Here is a 20,696-nt window from a genome sequence, read left to right as displayed (position 1 = left end):
GAAAGTCTCAATGTTTGCTTTATTTCTTATACTTCCTCTCCGCGCGTCTCCTGGACGGTCAGGATGTGTTTGTGCTCAAGTTGTTAACGATCCCTTTCGGTGAACACGATGTAGAACACGATGCCTGGTCCTCTTTGACCCCCCCCACACACACCCGCCGTCCCTGCCGCCCTGCTGCTGGAGCTCCACTCAGGCTCGCCACTTTTCTGTCAAAGAATATGGGCTCCCATTGACTCGCGTGCACAAACAAACACAATGGCGCCTTTAAATATTAACAAGCAGGTCTTCGGTCCAGGAGAGGGGGTTCTGAGTGGAAGGCTTCATCGGGAGAGGGAACGAGAGGACGCAAAGATGTCCTGACGACGTCTCTTCTGTCCGTCCTGTGGATGAAGAGACGGTGTCTTGATATAACCTGAAGCGGAAAGAGAGAGATGGAATATTCTGGAGCCTGACGGCAAGCAAAGGTAGCGTTAACTGGGCGTGTTATTGTGCAGAGCGGGCATGACACTTGATGCTGCTCGGCTCCATACGGCGTGGCCAAGCAGGAGCGTGTGCAGTCGGGCTTAAGAAAGGAGGAAAAACTTTCATCCTTATGAACGATAATTGCTTCCTGTAGGGCTTCAGGGTGGGATTTGTTTTTCTTAAACCAGTTCCAGTGCCTTGGAAAAGTGTGTATATTCTAAGAATATGTCAAACTTCAGGCCCGGGGGACAAATCCAACCTGCCAAAGCTTTTTTTTATGTGGCTCCCTAGACTGTCAAAAATAACAGTGGTGTGCTTAACCCTTTCGTGCATGAATTGTGATCCTTTGTGTCAGGATTTTTTTTTTTCAAAGTTTCTTTTTGATTTTCTTAAGGCATAAAAAAGAGGTAGGAAAAAAATTTTGTAAAATAAAAAAAGTTTTTTATTTTATTTTTAGTATATGAAATCCAACAATGATCAATTGTAATTTTCTCCAAATACAAAGTTGTTATTTGAAAAATACATCAGTAGTTTTCTTTAGGGGTTATCTGATGTCACGATATTTATTTTTTTTTTACCTGTAAGAGCTCTTCTACAGTAGAAGGAGGGACCGGTTGGCATGCTTTTTTGTCTGTCGGCCATATTGGATTTAACAAAAATAATTTCTTGCATTTGCAGCTGATGGCCAGTAGCTGATAGTGTATTTTATGATGCATTAGTGTCCACTTCGTGGTCTGTGTGCATTTATAACATAAAAATCCACAACAAAATGGCTTTTAGACAGCTGTCCACTGTAGTGACCACTGTGCATGAAAGGGTTAAATATTACTTTGTCAATCAAAGCAGTTTTTGTGTACTGCCAAATTACATCATTTAGAAAAGATGTTCAGCATCATTCAATTTATGCACTTGTTGAATTTAGAGACAGCTATCTATTAAGTTTGTTAGCTTTTTAAAAAAAGGTTGTTTTTTTTATCAATATAACCTGCCACAACCGGTCCTCTGAGGACTTTGAGGTGATTTTGATATGCCTCAAAATGAAAATGAGTTTGACATCCTTGTCTTAAAAGGAAAACCGTAAAAGTTTTGAAAACCTTTTTACTATAACAAAAAGTTGAAAAGTGTAGCCCTGTTAAGCTCCCTGAATCTAAACTTTAAAGAATCCAACAGAGGTTGCAGTTCTTCAATGTGTTTCTCTTCGAACTTTACCCACCCATTTGCAAAATAGCTAAATTTTAGTCAAATTGGATGGGACGCATCTATGAAAACAATTTTTAAGCTAAAGACTAGCTATCATTTTGATTTAAATCGGGATTTTAGGTAATTCAAACACATGAATTATGCTTTTTTTTCCTGTCAACATTGAACAGTTTTCCTGTTCCTGCTGAAGAAAAGCGTTCCCGCTGCATGATGCTGCCACCACCGTGTTTAACTGTGTGGATGGTGTGTTCGGGGACATGTGCAGTGTCGGATTACTGCTGCATGCATGATGTGTTTCAGATGTAAACCAAGCAGTTCAGGTTCTGCCTCAGTGGATCGCCTGATGTTTCAAATTTGATCCGATGTGGGAGAAAATAACTGCATCAAAGGTTTTCACTACCCAAAAGTAAAATAAAGCCACAATCTCAAAAAATTACATTGTATGATTTCTTTTTTTTTATGTGGTTGACAGTAAATGGAGTAAAATTATATGTAGATTCAGACCTTAAAAATGATTTGTATGTTTTTCTTGGTAAGAGTAAGGCATCCATGTTGCGAACTCTTTTGAACTTGTCCGGTCTAAAATGGGTTCTTCAGTGAGTTGTCCAGTCTATGTGGACACAACACTGGTTTTTGTGTCTTAAATTATATTCTAACTACAAATTAAATGTGCAACAGGAAGCTTTTAGAGTCAGTCAAGGAAAATGAACACAAGAATGATCACAATATGAAAAATATAAGAATCATTTTGTACTGCTAGAAAAATCTAATCCTTTAACATACAATTAAGCATTATTATTATAATAATTACACAATTATTTTTAACTAATTACCCAAAATGTCTTAGAAAAGTGGCTGAGAATAATAAAATGATTTGACAACAGCTCAGTACATCAAGATGTTTGTCTCTTCCGCCCCCTTGTGGTTCTTTCTGATCATCGCATGGCGCTGCAGTTCCCACATTCAGCACTTTGGTCAGATACTTTACTTTAAGCAAGTCTCTGAAAAATAGACGAAGGGAAGTGAACAGTTTTCTAAATGCTTTATATATTTTCCTGGGCAAATACTGAAGATATGACACTCATACAATGTAAATTAGTCAGTGTAGAGCTTGTGGAAAGTGTACATTTGCTCTCCTCTCAAAGTAGCTCAACCAGCAAGATAATTGTTTTTGCTTCACAGCTTTTTTTTTTTTTTTTTGTTTTAACTAAATGCGTTACGTTTGGAGGTTAGTTTTTCCGCAGACATGTGTAAAACCACTAAACTTTCCTTAGGCAGATTTAACCAGATAAAAAGATGCAGATCAACAGCAGTTAGATACTCAGCATGGATTCAGTACAAACCATTAGTCAGCATGAGAGCAGGTGTCTTTTTGTTATAAAGATGGAGAACGACCGGACTGAATTTCCTTTATGTTATCCTAATGTAGCTTTAACTGGTGGGTTTTTGTGCTTTGTGCACATCCATCATGTGCTGCGGATTTCTGTGCAAACAAAGTATATTTACTTCTTTTAAACGAAAACCTAAAAGCCACTTTTGGTTGGGTGAAACGCTGACAGGTGGCACTGACATGTTAAATCCTAAATAGTTGCTTTTGGAAATATAAAGTTACATAAAAATTATTTACTTTTTATATAAAAGAAGATTTTATTTTCTTCTAATAATCATCTTCTAATTGGTTTCTTCAGCAATTATCATCTGCTCTGGAGAACTACGACATGGGTCACAGCTGTGTGTGTCTTTAGAGGATGTTTTTTTTCTGCTGCATGCTGTGCCTTTAAACATTTAATCCATGGTGCGCTGAATCTCCATTTAATCTGGAATCATTTAGACTTTTTTCAGGCCAAACCAGGAGTAGCAAACAGTGTGAGAATAAATCTCAGTCCTCCAGATGGCGCCCCCTATAGACTGAAAGATCACAATGCTGTTGGAGAACAAAGTGAGCGCTTCACTTAAACTGAAACCCCAGTCAAGAAAAAAAGAAATCCAGTAAATTAGTCACTACAAGGATTTTGCATACAACAGACACATTCTGGCTTTTGACCTAAATATGCACAAAACTGCAGCAAAAAAAATAAATAAATAAATAAAACAAAATAAATAAAAAAGTATCAGGTAACAATATAATAATGTAATTTAACCACAAATATTTATCTCATCGTTAAAAAAACAATCAACCTTTGCCTAATAGGCTTTTCACATGCACACCCTACGACTGCACGTGTGTGCGTGCATGCATGCGTGTGTGTGTGTGTGTGTGTGTGTGTGTGTGTTTGAGCTGCACTGATAAGGTACACAAATGCCTCTCCAGTCATTGTAAATCCAGGCCCTTTATAATAAATCCCTCTTTTGGGCTCTGACGTGCAGAAACAAGTGTTCCACGTCGATAGCACAATGCGTCTGCTTTTGTGCACACAAAATCCTGCCATTAATGCACAATAGGTACGTGAAATTGTTTGCTGGCGCTGCACAGATATAAAGAAGTGCAAGATGTTTTCTCAGTAACCCAATCGCTGCTACACCGATGCACAGACTGATTTGCAAACAGCTCAGTATTGAGCATTTGTTTAGACAGATACTGAGTCCTTGCTAAAGCAGGGGGTGGGGGGTATCCGTGCTGTTTGTGGGTCCATTGTGTGTGCAGATGCTTGTAATTGTGCTTGGTCTTCACATGAAGCGTTAGAGGCAGAGTACAGAGAAGGACTAGAGGTCAGAGGAGCTGCACACCGGACCCTGTTGGTCTGAGCGCTTTGATTTTTACCTTAAGCAGGCGGCTGTCATGTTTTCATGAATGAGTTGATCATAGAAGAATAAGGTAAGCAATTAAAAAGCTGATTTTCTCATTGAATGAGTTTAATCTGCCACATGACATTGTTCACACGAGACCTAACTTGTCAGAAATAAAATTCTTAATAATCGATCAGTGCAGAGATACAGAAAATTGAATGTGATTGCAATTGTCTCGGCTTGGTGTTTTCAAGCAAGTGGATGAATCTTCATTCCTTATTTAAATTCTGCAAATCCAGACGCTGCTCATGTGTCCTACAGTTGTGTTTCTTTGTGGCAAACAGGTTGATTCTGGTTTGCAATTCACAAAATGTAATTGAAACCAGGTGATTCATAGCATTGATTCAATGATGGTGGAACATGACTGAGTTAACGGGACAAAGTTCTTCATTTTAGCTGCCTATTAAACCGAACACCCTCATAAACTCCACTGTCGGCAACATCGGTGCATTTTTGGCGAACGTGGCGACCAGCCATCAGTTACGTCATGTCCCAATTGGATGTTTTTAATCCATTTTGCTTTAGATCACATGTGTGTCAATTTGCATTGGCAACTTTTGAATCTAGTTCTGAAATATTCAAGCAGGTTCTGACACGTTTCCACCAAACGTCTGCGTACTTCATGACATTAAAACCAATGCAGTGCAGGAGCTGTGTTTGAAGTCCAAGGCAGGTCTTTGATATATGAACAGCTTTGGAGCTGCTGCGTCTCCATTATCAAGTCACAGGATAATCTGAGAGTGAAGGTTAAGACCTGAATGGAGCGTGAAGGCTTTTAGGAAACCTGAGTGAAGCCGACTGTCTCATGTTCTGTCTTAAGGTTGACCTCTATCAGCCACATCACTCTTTCTTTCTTCCTCCTTCTCTACGTCGCTCATCTTCCTCCTCACATTCTCACAATTCACAAAGTGATGCTGTGAAATATCAAATATTTTTTCTCCAACACTTTCTGTAGTTTCTATAGAAATATAGAAATATTTCGTGGACCTTAATTGCAGTGAAAAGCTCAATATCTTACTGACATGAAAAGTGTGAGCAATTTATTCTTGGAATACGTCAACAAACAATTACACCATTCCAGATATTAATATTACTTGCACTGATATTCGCAATTATTTCTTCTGTCCTATTCTATTCTAGGCAGTGAGTATTTAAAAATGACATAAATTTTCCTTGTTTCTTGATATTTGTGCTTCAGTCTGTAAATTTAAATCAAAATCTAAATAAATGCAATACCTTACATTCTTACAAGTGCAGTCATCAATATTCTCAAGTCATAGGAGCTCATGCCCAGACATGCTTAGTATTTTTCGCCTCTGACAGACTGTAAAGTTTGTAAAGTTCATTTTAATTTTGCTGAGTCACCTCTGGTGATTCACATCGTTCGTTCTTCATCCTAGGCAGTCTTTGTTACAAACTTGAATCTGCATTTTCTGTGCTTCTTATTGCTTGGCATCAGGAGGGAGAATCTCTTGACTACACTCTCACTACCATGTTAACAGAAAATCACAGTTTTAGTCGTCCTGATGCAACTATTGGCTATCATCTTTGTGCAGATGCTTAATTTATTTCTCTTTTTTGATGTTGCTTCTTCTGAGTACCTTCTTTTTGCCATGTCTCCACTTCTCCTGTCTCTGCCATTGACCTGGTCAGCGTCAGTTCACTCATTCGTCCGACCATAAGCAGAAGATGCTTATTAAGCATTCCCGTACATGTGGCGTTTGTTGAATAATACTACACAGCATATCTGATGTGGATTGAGGAACTTTTGAACTTTTCCCTGTACATACTTGCCATGAATATCCCCTTATCTACGTCTGTAGTTAAATGACACCAGCGTCTGCTACCGTTACATGCCCAGCCTGCAGGATACGTAGTGGATTGTTGTGGTCGCTGCTCCCGGGAAATGTGATGCAGACTTCAGCTCGATAATTATTAGAGGTCAAAAAAGTTTCTCGCCACGTCTAGCTTTTCGTATTTTCACAAAACAACCAAAGACGTAAAGGTATTTTATGGGGATTTATGCGAAAGACATAAAGTAGTACAGTAGTAGTAGTAGTAGTAGTACAGCCCAAAGTGAAGGATAAGGAGAAGCGTGGTATGAATTTGGTTTGGTTTACTGCTGTCACACCATCACTGCGAGCAAAGCTTTCATTTTGACAGTGGTGGAAAACCGTTCTCCAACATTGCCTTCCTTTGCGTTTAATATGATACACAGTGTGATCAGCACATAATCCAGCCCAGCAGTTTCTGTGGACATGAGTTGAGTAATTCTGCATCAGTGTGCACCGCTGACTCAGACATCACAACCATGATCCAGTTACAACTCATAAAACTGCAACTCAATGGAAATAGTTTACTCCTTTGCAAAGGCTAGTTTGTGGAACCCTGTGGACTGCTGGGGGGTGTTCATAGAGCATTTAATAATTAGACTGTCAGCTTAACCTTTAAAGGAAAAAAATAAATAAATAAAACCAAGTGGTGATGTCATGGAAAAGCATGGTGCCTGGTCCTGAGACAGCAGAACACTGTGAATTATGTCCACTGTTCACTGTATGCAGGCTCTGTGATGAATCATGTATGGCACACATTCTTCAAAGACACTACAGGATGTCCTGTTCCACAAAATCACTTTCAGACGCTTCAATTTTCTTGTGTTTCATAATTAATACACAATATACTTTTATTGATCTATTACCTGAAACCCCAATAAAACAAATTCAAGATAGTCGTCATGAACTGATATCGTATTTAAAGGTTAAGAGGTCTGGTACGGATTGCACTGAGTGAAGGATGATGTGTGAGATTAAGATGTAAAATAAAATCTGCTCTTTGGATCCTGGCTGCCAACCTTTGACTCAAATCTGTTCTGTTTATTCCTGTTTGTGCGCGAGAAGGCCCGGGTTGGGTTGACCTGTTGTGATATATTTATAGGAGCCTGTGATGAATGTTTCATCCTATCTGCGTAGGAGGAACACAGGGCACCCATTAAACATTCATTTCTGCCACTGAGATGACCTCCTGGAATATCAACCCATCATCGACCAACGAGCCCCAAACCCTCTTATCAATACGCTAACGCCCAGCTGTACTCAAAATTAGTTCCCAACCCCATGTTAAGCCCTGACGTTCAGTCAGAGATACGCATACCAATATTTATGTTTTTAAAGCACATAACCTACTAGAAAAGTTGATATTGTTTTATAGTTTATGCTTTCTAGAAACGCAATAGATTGGCAACTATTATCTGTCTATTATATGTCTGTGAACTCCACTGACTATAGGGTATTACATTTGCAGCAATGTAATAAATGATTACATTGCAATTATATTTTCATACAATGCTATAATAATTTCTTTTTTTTTTTTTCATAGCTAATTTATTATATAAATCCTTTATATCTTCATGCGCGACAGTTGTGGCCTCTACATGCATTATTGGTGTAAGCTGATAGCGTTGGATGGATGAGCGTTGTGTCATACATCGTCATTCCCGGCTGTGATCCGTCCTGCTACTGATGGGCATCTTTTGGCTCCAAGTACCTTTGCCGCTCAGACACAGTTTAGCAACAGCTCAACCAGCGTGCATTATTCATACAGAAGTGAACCAGTAGATATGGTTACACCAAGATAGTACACCTGCTATATTAAGGTGCCCTTTGCGGCTTTAAAAGGCAACGCTCACTCAGATTGCACATGCAGGTGAAGGCAAACAGAACATGGGCTTCGTTTCTGATTGCAGATGCATTGAAAAAAAAAATGCGACAAGATGTGAGATCCGACAGAAACGTTAGAATGAGGGTTTCAGTAACCAGAGAGAGACACAGAGGGTTGCAGGAGGTCACAAAGGCAAGCTGACGTGGATGTGGGAGGATACGGCCACAGATAAAACACACATGGACACGCGGTCTAAAACAAAGAGGACACCGAGGCTCACACCACTGCACTCACGTTTGCTCTCCTTGTCAGAGGGACTTGCTGCCAAAGTTGGTGCGGCCGCCACCATGAGGATTCCCTGCCGGGCTTACGGACCGGATTTACAATGAACATTAGACAAAGGACTACACTGACTCTGTCATTGGAATGGCAGGATAATTTATTCATTGTGTGACCCTGGGAGGTTACTTACAAACACATAAAAGAGCAGGATCTTACATCGGATACTACTTTTGTTTTTGAAAAAGAGATGCATTTTACACTTCAAACCACAAATGGATTAAACTAGAGACTTTTCTGGACAAATTTCTTCCTTGTTAAACTTATACAACTCTTTTTTTTTTTTTGACAACTGAAGGAGAACCGTAACACGAGTGAGCACAGATGGCTGAGATTTCGACTCCATTACTAGATTGTGTTTTAACAGAAAGTGGCTGGGGTTCGTCTGAGGGTACTTTACAGAGCAACTGACCTGGGAGAAAGGGCATTTCAAAGGTTTTCAAACTTGTGATGGATTGAGAAGCAAATGGAAGGATGTTAACGCTGTTAAAGCCCATCAACTTTTTTATACTCACCCACTTTTCCAGTACTTTTGGGAACTTCTTCGTCTAATTTGGAAGGATCTGAGAAGGTACCATGGCTCCAAAGAAAGGTGACTCAAAATCAGCTGCTAAGAAAGGCAAGCCAGAGGAGCCAAAGAAGGGGGGAAAAGAAGACAAGAAGGGAACAAAAGATGACAAAAAAGGTGGAAAAAAGGCTGCTGAGCCACCGGCAAAGGGTAAGGGGAAAGATGACGGGAAGAAGGGAAAAGGAAAGAAACCTGTCAGTGAGTCAGAAGAAGGTTCAGAAGAAGAAGAAGAGGAGGTTATGTCTGAGGAACAGGAAAGTGGTGACAGTGAAGAAGAGGTAGTAACCAAGAAGGCAGCCAAGGGAGATAAGGGAAAAGGCAAGGCAGCTCTAAAAGGAGCATCCAAAGCTATGGCTATGAAACCTAAACGCGGTTCCCCTGATGATGAGGAAGACGAAGGCGATCCAAAGAGAAAACCACAAGTGAAAAAAGGCATGGATGCAGTAAATCTAAAGCAGATGAGTGATCTCAAAGGAGCTTCTAAGAGCATGTTGGGCTTGGCTGCAGAGGGTCAAAAGAAGAACTTAGTTAAAAAAGTAGACGCAACAGCTCACCTTAAAGGAGCCTCCAAAGCCTTGTCAAGTATTGCTGGGAAGTCCTCTCCTTTTAGCCTGCCTTCTAAACAAGCTGACAAGGCAAAACCAAAGAGAAACCTTAAAAGCACCTCTCGCCTCTTTCTACGACTTTCCAAAAAAAAGAAACCCTCTTCTGGCGGTAAACCTCTTCTTGGTAACAGCAAGCTTTTTGCTGGTTTTGGGGGGAAATCTGGCTCTGCTGACAAAAAACCTGGTCTGTCTGGTTTCAGTTTGTTTAACAAGAAAGACGATGCCTCTAAAGAAACTGCATCTAAAAAAACACTGAATCTATCCAACTTGGGAAATAAGGGTAATAAAATGGCATCAGAGGCAAAGGGATTAGGAGGGAAGTTCAAAGGGATGTTTGGCAAAAAGAAAGAGGGACAGGGATTTAAGAGTAAAAGCTGGATGGTTGGTAGGATGGCTGCAGCAACTAACTGGTTGACAGGTAGGTTCCTGTCTTCTATGGGTCATGGCCGGCATGGGGGGCGGGCAGGGCGACGGGCAAAAAAGAACCTATCCTTTGCTAGCAGGGATACCAAAGGGGGACACACACATTATTACAATGGGGCCTATGAATATGATGATAATTATGGATATGAAGAAGACTACCATAACAGGTGGGGACCACAAAACTATGAAAGGCAACCATTTGACTACGACCAAAGTGATCCCTATGGTGAGCAGTTATACTATGATGATGATGATGAGTGGGAGGATGAGTATGATTACTATGATGATGAGGGCAACTTTTATTATGACGATGAGCTTTACTATGATGATGATGTAGATGACTATGGTTACCCATATGGTTATTATGATGATGAATATGAAGACTACAATGGCCACGATGGGGCAGAGTATTACTATGGGGAAGATGGGTTTCTGTACTCTGTAGAGCCAGACCCATATAGTTATTATGATGATACCATGTATGGGTTTCATGACTCATATTACCCTGAACAATATGTGGATTACTTTGACCACAACATGGCTTCTAACTATGGTATGCCAAACCCATATGGGATAATGAGCAACACCAATGATGCAGTCCCAGGAATATATAATGACCCAATGCTTGCATATGCGCAAGGTGCTCAAATGTACAACCCTTATCAGCAACAGGTCACTATGAATCCTGGACTGAATCTGGCTGAGACAGGACAGCTATTTGGACAGGAGCAGTTTTTCTCCCCTGTATCTGAACCATTTCCACCTGAACAGTTCAGAGTCCCTAGGCCCCAAGTTATGTTGTTTGGAAAAGAGAGACTAGAGGTTCAAACTTTGCCACCACCTTCTCTTCATACTCAACCCTCTCCCCAAATGTTTCCTTCTACCAATCCATCCTTGGCTCTCAATAATCAGGAGATTCTGTCAGATGTGCAATTTGAACAACCCATCCCAGCATACCTTTCTGCACAGTCTCCTTTGCCCATTGACATGAATCAACAACTTCCCGCCATTCCTCTTGGAGATCCTATCTTTCCAACAGCTGTGATCAATCATCAAGAGTACCTTCCTTCTCATCAGCTAACTAATGTCCCTTTTACTGTTCCTCCTAACTACGTGTCCCCGCCTGCCTTACCCCCTCAATTTTCCTCCCAGGTTTACCAAGCACCTCTACCACAGGAGTCACAAATGTTTCAGCTGGGGCAAATTTCACCAGGAGCCCTGCAAATGCAGCAACCAGTGTATTCACCACTTCATTCACCAATGGTCTCCCCAGTGCCAGTCCGAAAAATGAGTCCCCTTCTCTCTCCACAGATGTTAAGACCGGGATCACAAAGGGTACGAGGGCCTCCTTCAACTCACTTCTCACCACATCCAATGGACTTCAAATCAGGCTTTCAGTCGGACCCTTACATTTCTCCTCGCCTACATAGACACACTCACCGGGCCTCAATGGTAAGTCAACGGCCCACAACCCCAGTTGAATGGCAGAGAACATCAAGCCCCCCTTCTTCTCCACCGCACTATAGGAGAGGGATGTCAGTAAGAACTCAACCATCTTTGAAACAAGGAAGAAGGGGAATTGGGTTACGCAGGGGTCCCTCCACTATCAGACCCCATTCTCCACTTTCTAGTCCTCTGGCTTCACCACGAGCATCACTAAGAAAAAGACAAAGTCCACCTTCTTCCCCAAGATTGTCTTTCAGGCAGCAACCTCCTCCAGATGCAGTTCATCTGCCCCCTGTGAGACCACATTTGTTTAAAGGAAGAAAACAAACATCTATGATGAGGCGATCTCCTTCTCCACCTCTTCCTTCTCCACAAAGGCGGAGTCCAATTCAGCCTGAAGCTTCCCGTTCTCCACCAAAGTCTTTCCGGCCTGCTTCTCCCCATCATGCCCCCTCCCCTTCACCATCACGGGTCTCTGCTCAACCCCTTCCAACCCGCTCCTCTACCCGCAGGCTGAGAGGAGGTCCTGGAGTGAGAAGCCATGTCCCTATGGGAGCTGTGAAACCCTCACCAGCTAATCCCTATTTACAAAGACGCAGTAGACCTGGACCTCCTGTAACCCAGCAAGTAGCCCCTTTTAGGTCATCTATACATAGAGGCCCTGCCTCTCCTACAGGAGAAATGGGTTCTGGAACAACCATGCTAGCTAGATCAAGCTCTCGGCCTGCAGGTTTAAGGGAAACCAAACGAGCTGGTAGTGTCCAAGGAGCCTTCCACAGACCTGTGGGTCGTGGACAGCCTTTAGTACGAATGCCCAGAAACCAACCATCTCTTCAATCAAGGCAGTCATTCAGAGCTTCTCCAGCAGTGCCCCCATTCTCTCCCCAGCCATCTTTAAAACAGAGTGGTCCTGTTTCTCCACAGCCATCGATCCGAAGGCTCCAGAGTAGACCCCATTCTCCACAACCCCTGCCACATAGATCTCCTCTGCCCTCCCGCGCCGCTTCTCCCATGTACCATATGTCTCACCCAGCTTCTCCCTTACCTCATCGATCAGTAAGACCCCACAGTCTGGGGCCAGCTTCCTTTCAGCCTCCTGTACCTCAGTCTAATCTTACTCATGGTGTCCACCTACCATCACAGGGGATTACTCAGCATAACTACACACTAATGGACCCAGGTCCATCTCCCATGCTTACCAATGCCTTACCAGGTTCTCATGTTCTCCCTCAACAACTACCACAATCCCCTAATTTGGGACGTACACTCCATAATCCTTATTTGCAAAATGCTGGCATTACAACACCTTTGCAAAGGATCCCTTCTCCCATGCCAGGAATGCAAGGGGATGAATCAATCATTGCACAAGAGACCCAGATGGTAAACCCATATGGCCCTCAGGGTATATCCACTGCTTTGATGCAGAATTCTCGCTTGCGCACCGCCTCATTTTCATCTCCTCTACAGCACAGTGCCAATCTCCATACAACTGTCCTGCCCCCTTCATATCCCCCCCAAACAGCAGCATCTCTACCCTCTTCTCCTCTTACTTCTCCACACTTGTCCTCCGCTATGCTTACCTCTCAGCTACGTAATGCTTCCTTTACATCTCCTTTTCAGCAACACCTATCTCCAGCTTCAGCATCACCAGCTCCAGCTTCGATCACACCACCACAAGGAAGTGTTAGAGGTAGCTCCCCACTTTTCTCTGGAGGACTGCGAACTTCCCAGATTCAAGGGTCAATGTTCAAGCTTCCAAGTGGTACTTTGGCAATGTCTAAGGGTCCTGTGGAAGTTACAGGTACAAATGACCTTGGAGTTGGTCCTGGTAATGGAAGGCTTTCCCCCTCAGTGCTCTCCAATGCTCTTCAGAACCCACATCTACGTCAAGCCACATACAGACTACCTGATGGCTCATTGGTCACCAGAAATGAACCTGCTGAACTCGCTCCGGGTCCTTCCCCCATGTCTTCCTCTATGTTGTCCTCTGCCTTGTTAAACTCTAATGTGCGTAAAGCTACATACAGGTTGCCAGATGGAACTTTGGTCACGAGAAATGAGCCAGCCCCTGTGTCTTCCTCCCCCATGCTCTCCTCAGCCATTCTTAATTCAAATGTCCGAAAGGCCTCTTATCGACTACCAGATGGATCATTTCTTACACGTCCAGGAGTGAATGTGGAGACCGCTGAGAATGCAACCTCTTCACTTGGACTGTCCAGTGCTCTGATGAACACAAACCTTCGCAAGGCAAAGTTTCAACTCCCAGAAGGATCGTCTCTGTTTTCAAAAAATCAGCCTCAAAGTCCTACAAGCCCTCTTCTTTCTGGTGCTTTGCTAAACAGCAACATCCGCTGTGCTTCATACAATCTCCCAGACACATCATTATTGAAGCAACATGGTACTGCTAATACTCCTGAGCAACGTTCACTCGACCTCTCTAATGCTCTCCGCAACCAGAACCTCCGGTCTTCAACCTACCGCTTGCCAGATGGAACACTCATGACACGCCCCCAGGCTGCTTCTTCACCTCAATCACTTGACCTGTCCAAGGCATTATCAAAGAACCCAAACCTTCGTGGAGCAAATTATCGTCTCCCTGAAGGTAATATCATGACACGGCTTGGGGCCCCCAGTGCTCCACAACCCCTTAACCTTTCTGGTGCTTTACGGAAATCTCACCTACAGGGGGCTTCTTTTCGCCTTCCTTCATATGCTGTGGTATCACCAAATGTCCAAGGAGCTGGAGCTGAACAGCACTGGGCACAAGGTTCAGGAGCGGACGTCATGCAAGAAGATCTAGATGTTTGGGGGGCAGAGAGGGTTCTCCCTCATGGGACAGTGGAGAACCTCAACAAGTGGTCAATGTACGGAGATGGAGAATTTCCTGAACACCCCCAGAGTCTAATGAGACAAAGACCTGAAGGGGAGGGACCAGGGCAGTGGAATCTGAACAGAGAGGGGGAACCTCAGGGGCAATGGTATGACAAGGTAATAATCTAGAATGTTATAACAAATGCTGCCATACTATAATTACATAAAACAGCAATTATTTCCTGCATGATATCAATGAAGCAGAAAGACAAGCATTGGTTGAAGGGCTTGCTGAAGATGAAAATACAATTTAAGGAAGGATTTGCAAATCAGTCTAACATTACTGATGGGTGGTAAACCACAAGTCAGGAGAAAAAAGTAAATTCAAATTTTTTTCTTCAGCAAAGTGTCCATATTTGTCAAATGCAGGCCTGTGTTCTTACTTGATGTCCTGATTTCTGTCTGTATACACTTGAATTATAGATGTACTCAATCAGAAGCATGCCCACAATCACTCACCGGGACTTCAGGGAGGAAGACGGTGTGGAAGACATGACTCAGTTAGAGTAAGTTTTCACTCAGACATAAAATGGGGCAAAAATGTAAAAACCTTCCACTCTGACATTAAGCAGTGTCAAACAACAAATACTGAGAAAACCTAAAAGACAAACATGCTTTCCGTTTTTTTTTTTTAGAGAGATGCATGAGGGCGCTGTTTTGCTGAATTTAAGGAGAAGGTTTGACAGACAGCTTATTTATGTAAGTACTGACTAAAAAGTGCTATAATTTTTTTTGACTCCATAAAGATTTTACTTTTTTTTTGCTTGTTTTTGCATTTTCTTTTACATGTTGCTGGGCCTGTCACAATAATCAATAGATCAATTAATCATATGATAAAATAAAACAAACTCAATAATTTCCAATCTCGTGATTTATTGTTTTTCTTTTTCTGCCAAAAACTCAGTGATAAAAGTTTTCAGTCTGGAGTTTTGGTCTCAACTAAATCTTTTTTGGAGACTTCATAATTAATTTAATTTGCTGTTTCTGTTGTTTTGTTGATTTATTTTGGATATTTAGAATATCTATCAGTCCCTGTGTTAAATGCTCATTAGAATTTAAAGTTTATTGATCTTCGAGAATGTGTCCTTGCCATTATTGTCATTATATTATAGGCAAATTGTCTCAAAATAACAATGTTATTGTTTATTTGTTTATCGCGATAACTTCTGGGACAATTTATCGTCAACAAACTTTAGTTATTGTGACAGGCCTTCATTTTCAGATCAGATCATCAAACAGATTTTAAGATCAGACAGTAATAGCCAGAGTAAGCACTCTGAGTGAAAAACCAAACCATGCAAACCTGGTTTTATTGGAAAATGTAATTAAATTTTCTGTATCTAATGATGTGACAAGACAAAAAAATAAATAAATAAATCAGTAAAGGGTCCAGCGTACATTCTTTTATTCACAGGACTATTTAAATCTCTGTATTCAGTTGTCTAAGTTTGTTTCACTTCCATTACTTATGTCGCTCTTTACTCATCTCATCCAGACATACATAGGTAGCATACTGGTGTCTGTGAATCCCTACAAGATGTACAACATTTATGGAACTGACGTTGTGCTGCTGTACAAAGGTCGTGCTCTGGGAGAACACCCTCCGTAAGTAAAGTCTGCTCATAGCAAGTATGCAAAATAAAAACAAAAGGCAAGGATTTTCCAGTATGCTTGCAGTACAGATTGTGACTGTTCCAATAACAAACTTTTTCTTTAAAATATATGACAAAAAACATATTGGAACATAATGGGAATCTGATCTCTGCAAAAAGGTAAAAGTGTGGACAGGAGTCATCTCCCAAGTTCCTCCTTAATGCAGTTGAGTTGGAGAAGCTTCTGGCTGAAAACATAAAAAAAAAGAAGAAATAATCTGGTGCTTTTTGTTTATTTCTGATTTCACATGTGCTCAGTTAGTTGACATTTTTACCTCTGCCTTTTTGTCTCACAGGCATTTGTTTGCCATAGCAAATGCTGCTTACTCCAAAATGATGGATGCCAAAGAAAACCAGGTCATAATAATCAGGTAGGAAATGTGTTCACTTCTTTCTCTTTAAACAGTGATATTCACTTTAAACAAATTAATGATCTTTTGTGACCTAAATCTAATTAAGAGTCTGTGGCAAAGCTTGAAAATTGTTCTGTACACAAGCTTTCTATAGGAGGGGCCAATTTGGAGTGGCTTTCTATAGGGCTACTTACTCATACGCTTTTCAGATTATTTTTATGTAAAAACAAAAAAAAAAAAGGTAACAATTATGGAACATTTTGCTCCCACTTCACAACTATACACCTATTTGTGTTGATCTAGCAACAAAAAACAAAAATCCCAATAAAATGCATTCGTAATGTAATACAATATTAAAAAAGGTTTAACATTTTTGAAGGTAAATCCCATTTAGAAACTATGGAAGTGCTTTGCTATTTTATGCACAGATGCTTGGATGTATGAGGATTTGTGTTTGTGAAGAAATGAACAGAAATTAGCATCTGACAATAAAAAAAGACCTCTCACACGACTTGAACACTTCAGCCATATTTGGAAGGAGACACCTGTAAGGGAAGCCCAACAAGGTCTGGGCCAGGAGCAGATTGTCTTTCAGAGGTCTGAATCTTTGTGTGTGGACCATCGGTTTGTGTGTGTGTGTGTGTGTGTGTGCGTGCGTGCGTGCGTGCGTGTGTGTGTGTGTGTCAGCGAGTGCGTGTCAAGGGCTAACTGAGGTCTAGTGTTCAGTGACCATTAACAGCCTGATTCTTAGCCAGGCAGGCTGCGAGCTGAAACCTTATGCTGGAAAGTTGTGAAGGTGCCATAGTCCCTTAAACACACAAAACACACACCGTTCTACCGTCCGCCGGCGTGGGCTGCGTAATGGTGGCACTTAGTGCTAATGCCTTGGCAGTGGCACAGCACTGGATGTTCGTGTGGATGTGTTGGCCCGGCTGTATGTGAGAGACTGTTTCGGATACTTTAATTTAAACGTGGAATTGAGTCTTTGCCTAGATGAAGTCTTCATGTAACTTAGTCAATTAAGCCAAACGCTTAGCGAGCACCAACAGGGCGATAATGAGAATCAAATAACTGAAGTGTTTAAGTAAAGAAAAAGCTCTTTGTGTTTTGGGGAGATTTGTGTTTTATCCCGCAAGGACAGCAGGATTACTATTGGGGGTCTCAGTTTGATGACCACTAATTAGTTACCTTGCTAACTAAATATTTAGTGTTCAGTTTTGTCTTTAAAAGCCTGTTAAGTATATGTTATGCACCTTTTAAAGAGTCTTTAAAAAGTTAATGGGTGGTGGATTGTCGGTGTGTTTCAGTGGGGAGAGTGGGTCTGGAAAAACGGAGGCCACCAAACTCGTGCTTCGCTACCTGGCTGCAATAGATCACAATTCAAATCCTGTGCAACAGGTATGAACACACATCCTGACCTGCACAAACTGATACTGATATACTTTGATAAACCAAATTATGTGGATGTGTAATCCCTCTCTCCATGTGTTTGTCTCCTCTTTTTTTTTTTTTTTTTATCTATGATGGCGTTTCATGAGGAAAGATTGAGGTAGTCATCCTTTTACCACTCATCTTACCTTCTGTTAATTAGGATTTAAATATGTGATGTGTTGTTAGTGTCTTTGTTTTAGTAATCCTACTTGAAGACTAACAACATTTTGAGTGACTGTTACAGCGGCTTGTGTTTATTTCTCTTCTTTTACACTTTGAAGCTTAAAGGTCTTGATGCACATCTTATTGAGATTTTTTCTTTCCCTTTGCTTTGTTTAACCCCAAGTCCTCTTCCTGATTTCTGGGTAGTTTGATAACCTCAAACGTAAAAACTCCAGGACATTTTTACAAATTTAAGATTCTTGGGATAGAGTTTTCAGAATAATTTGTAGTTTTTGCATTTTTGTAAACAATCTATACTTGTCTGAGTAAACTGTCTTAGATATTCATGAAAGTTTGACTTCTGTTTCTTCACATTCTCTTGATAACCAATTGTAGAAAAGCACAGCTCTTATATGTGCTAGTGCTACTGCATTTACACAACTGCTTATCAGTATTGGTTAATATTGACCAATCAACCCTTTCATGCATGAATTATGATCCTTTGTGTCAGGATTATTATTTATTTTTTTTCCAAATAATTTTTTTCTTAAGGTGTAAAAAAGGGAAGGAAAATGTTTGTTTTTTTAATTGTTTTTTTTTAGGTGATCAATTGTGATTTTCTCCAAATACAAAGTTGTTATTTGAAAAATACATCAGTAGAATTGTTCTTTAGTGGTTATCTAATGTCACAATATGTTGGGGGGTTTTTACCTTCAAGAGTTGTCTACAGTAGAAGGAGGGACCGGGTCGGTCGGTATGCTTTTTGTCTGTCGGCCATATTGGATTTAACAAAAATAATTTCTATGCAGCTGATGGCCAGTAGTTAGTGTATTTTATGATCCATTATTGCCCACTTCAGTGGTCTGTGTGCATTTATAGCATAAAAACCACTGTAGTGACCACTATGCATGAAAGGGTTAACACTGCTTGGTCTCATTCAACAGTCCAACAAGTGACGGACATGTTTGATTTAGAATGGCTCGTTCTGAATGGATGTGCAGAAATGTTAGCTGACAGTTTCTGTGTGTGTGTGTGTGTGCGTGTGTGTGTGTGTGTGTGTGTGTGTTTCTATGTGCCTGTGATCAAAGTGTGTGATTTGCTTTGTGTTTGAACCCCTGGTAGATCCTTGAGGCGGCGCCTCTGCTGGAATCCTTCGGAAATGCCAAAACTGTGCGAAACAATAATTCTAGCCGCTTTGGGAAATACATAGAGGTCTACCTGGAGGAGTGAGTACGGAAGAGAAATTTTGATTCTTCAACTCCTTTGTGATCCTACTTATGTGTAATTATTTACCCCCCCCTCTCCCCCCACCCGCTGTATTTGTTTGTCTAGTGGTATAATCAGTGGTGCCATAACCTCTCAGTATCTGCTGGAAAAGTCCCGCATCGTCTTCCAGGTAACTTCTGACGCAGCCACAGCAGCATGATGTTTTTATGTAGTTAGCTGTCTGTGGAATGACCTGTTGATGTCTCCATCAGGCCAAAGATGAAAGGAACTATCACATCTTCTACGAGATGCTGGCAGGTCTTCCTTCTCAGCAGAAACAGGCTTTCTACCTGCAAGATGCTGAAACCTACTATTACCTCAACCAGGTATAACGCAGAGAGCAGCGCAGCGTCTTCCTCACCGATCGTTTCATCCAGCTCGCTCTTCAGTTTAAACTCTGTCTCTGGATAAAGGGAGGGGACTATTTGATACGAGGAAAGAGCGATGCAGATGATTTCCGCCGTTTGCTCTCTGCCATGGAGATCCTTCACTTCACCCCCGAGGACCAGTCGGCCATCTTTAGAGTCCTCGCGTCCATACTGCACCTGGGCAACGTTTACTTTCAGAAACATGAGGTAATACCCCAGCTTGATGACCTGTTTTGCAGTTATCACCCTCTCTGCATTTTGTATGTACTTACTTTTTAAATTACTTTGTTTTAATCCAAACGAGTCTATTAGAAACAACTGTATTTCAGCTTTATGACACATGGGATTAACTCTTGCTATTGTCATCAATAGAACATCGATTGGAAAGATGTTGCCGCCGTTAAACTGACATTAAGCTGCGAGTTGGAGAGTAAACACGATTATTAAAAGATGACTGGGTGATTTTCAAAGATGACTTGAAATGTATGAATCAATTTCCATCTGATATGAAATGATGTTGACATGTCACTTAAATCCTCCTCTGCTTTTACATGACAATCAGACTCCGTGTTGCGTTCACGGTCCCGTTCTCGTCCTCAGACTCGGATTTCAAACGTTCTGAACTTTCCAGTTGAGCTCGTCGTGATTCAAAGCAGATTTAGGGATTAATGACACTCCGGAGTCTCCAACAAAAGGCAGTAACCGGGTGTTTATTTAAGTCGAAACATTTGGGATGACTTGCAGAAATAAATTATGAAATTTAATTTTTATTTTATTTACTTGCAAGCTCGTCTTCAGCTCAACTCCTTCCACATTTAAGGTTGATTTCCTTGCAGTGATTTCTCAACACATTTTCCCTTTTCCTTGCTGCGCTGGAGGCCGATGGCCAGGAGGTGGCGTCAGTGGTGAGCGCGCAGGAGATCAGGGTGGTGGCAGAGCTGCTGCAGATCTCACCAGAAGGACTACAGAAAGCCATTACGTACAAAGTCACGGTCAGTGTCAAAACAGGTTGAATTTTCTGTTTAAGAAGTCTGTATTTTATTCCCGGATGTGTTAGAGATGATATGTCCTCCTCCTTTCCTTGTAGTTTTGCTGTCACTTTCTGA

The 20,696-nt window shown here is 41.4% G+C and overlaps 2 protein-coding genes across 2 annotated transcripts in view; both read left to right on the top strand.

The window, feature by feature from the left end:
• Window positions 1-10,008: 10,008 nt before the first annotated feature.
• LOC107837841 (unconventional myosin-XV-like) lies at window positions 10,009-13,638 on the top strand (the record flags this gene model as incomplete). Its single annotated transcript, XM_016678364.1, has 1 exon — window positions 10,009-13,638. A coding segment is annotated over exon 1 (3,630 nt), but the record flags the coding sequence as incomplete, so codon positions are not given.
• A 46-nt stretch (window positions 13,639-13,684) lies between these two features.
• Window positions 13,685-20,696, top strand: part of LOC103147438 (unconventional myosin-XV-like) — a 49,692-nt gene continuing 42,680 nt past the window's right edge. Inside the window, exons 1-12 of the mRNA XM_016678363.1 lie at window positions 13,685-14,475; window positions 14,782-14,864; window positions 14,994-15,057; window positions 15,854-15,963; window positions 16,307-16,381; window positions 17,671-17,761; window positions 17,907-17,912; window positions 19,079-19,182; window positions 19,289-19,352; window positions 19,435-19,548; window positions 19,636-19,797; window positions 20,469-20,582. Of these exons, the coding sequence (XP_016533849.1) occupies window positions 13,714-14,475; window positions 14,782-14,864; window positions 14,994-15,057; window positions 15,854-15,963; window positions 16,307-16,381; window positions 17,671-17,761; window positions 17,907-17,912; window positions 19,079-19,182; window positions 19,289-19,352; window positions 19,435-19,548; window positions 19,636-19,797; window positions 20,469-20,582 (1,749 nt within the window). The 5' untranslated portion in view covers window positions 13,685-13,713. The remainder of the gene's footprint in view (window positions 14,476-14,781; window positions 14,865-14,993; window positions 15,058-15,853; window positions 15,964-16,306; window positions 16,382-17,670; window positions 17,762-17,906; window positions 17,913-19,078; window positions 19,183-19,288; window positions 19,353-19,434; window positions 19,549-19,635; window positions 19,798-20,468; window positions 20,583-20,696) is intronic.

This window comes from Poecilia formosa, unplaced genomic scaffold (genome assembly GCF_000485575.1).
Source record: "Poecilia formosa unplaced genomic scaffold, Poecilia_formosa-5.1.2 Scaffold182, whole genome shotgun sequence".
Taxonomy (NCBI): Eukaryota; Metazoa; Chordata; class Actinopteri; order Cyprinodontiformes; family Poeciliidae; genus Poecilia; species Poecilia formosa.
Note: the sequence above shows the minus strand (reverse complement) of the source record. Positions and strands in the feature narration are given on the sequence as shown.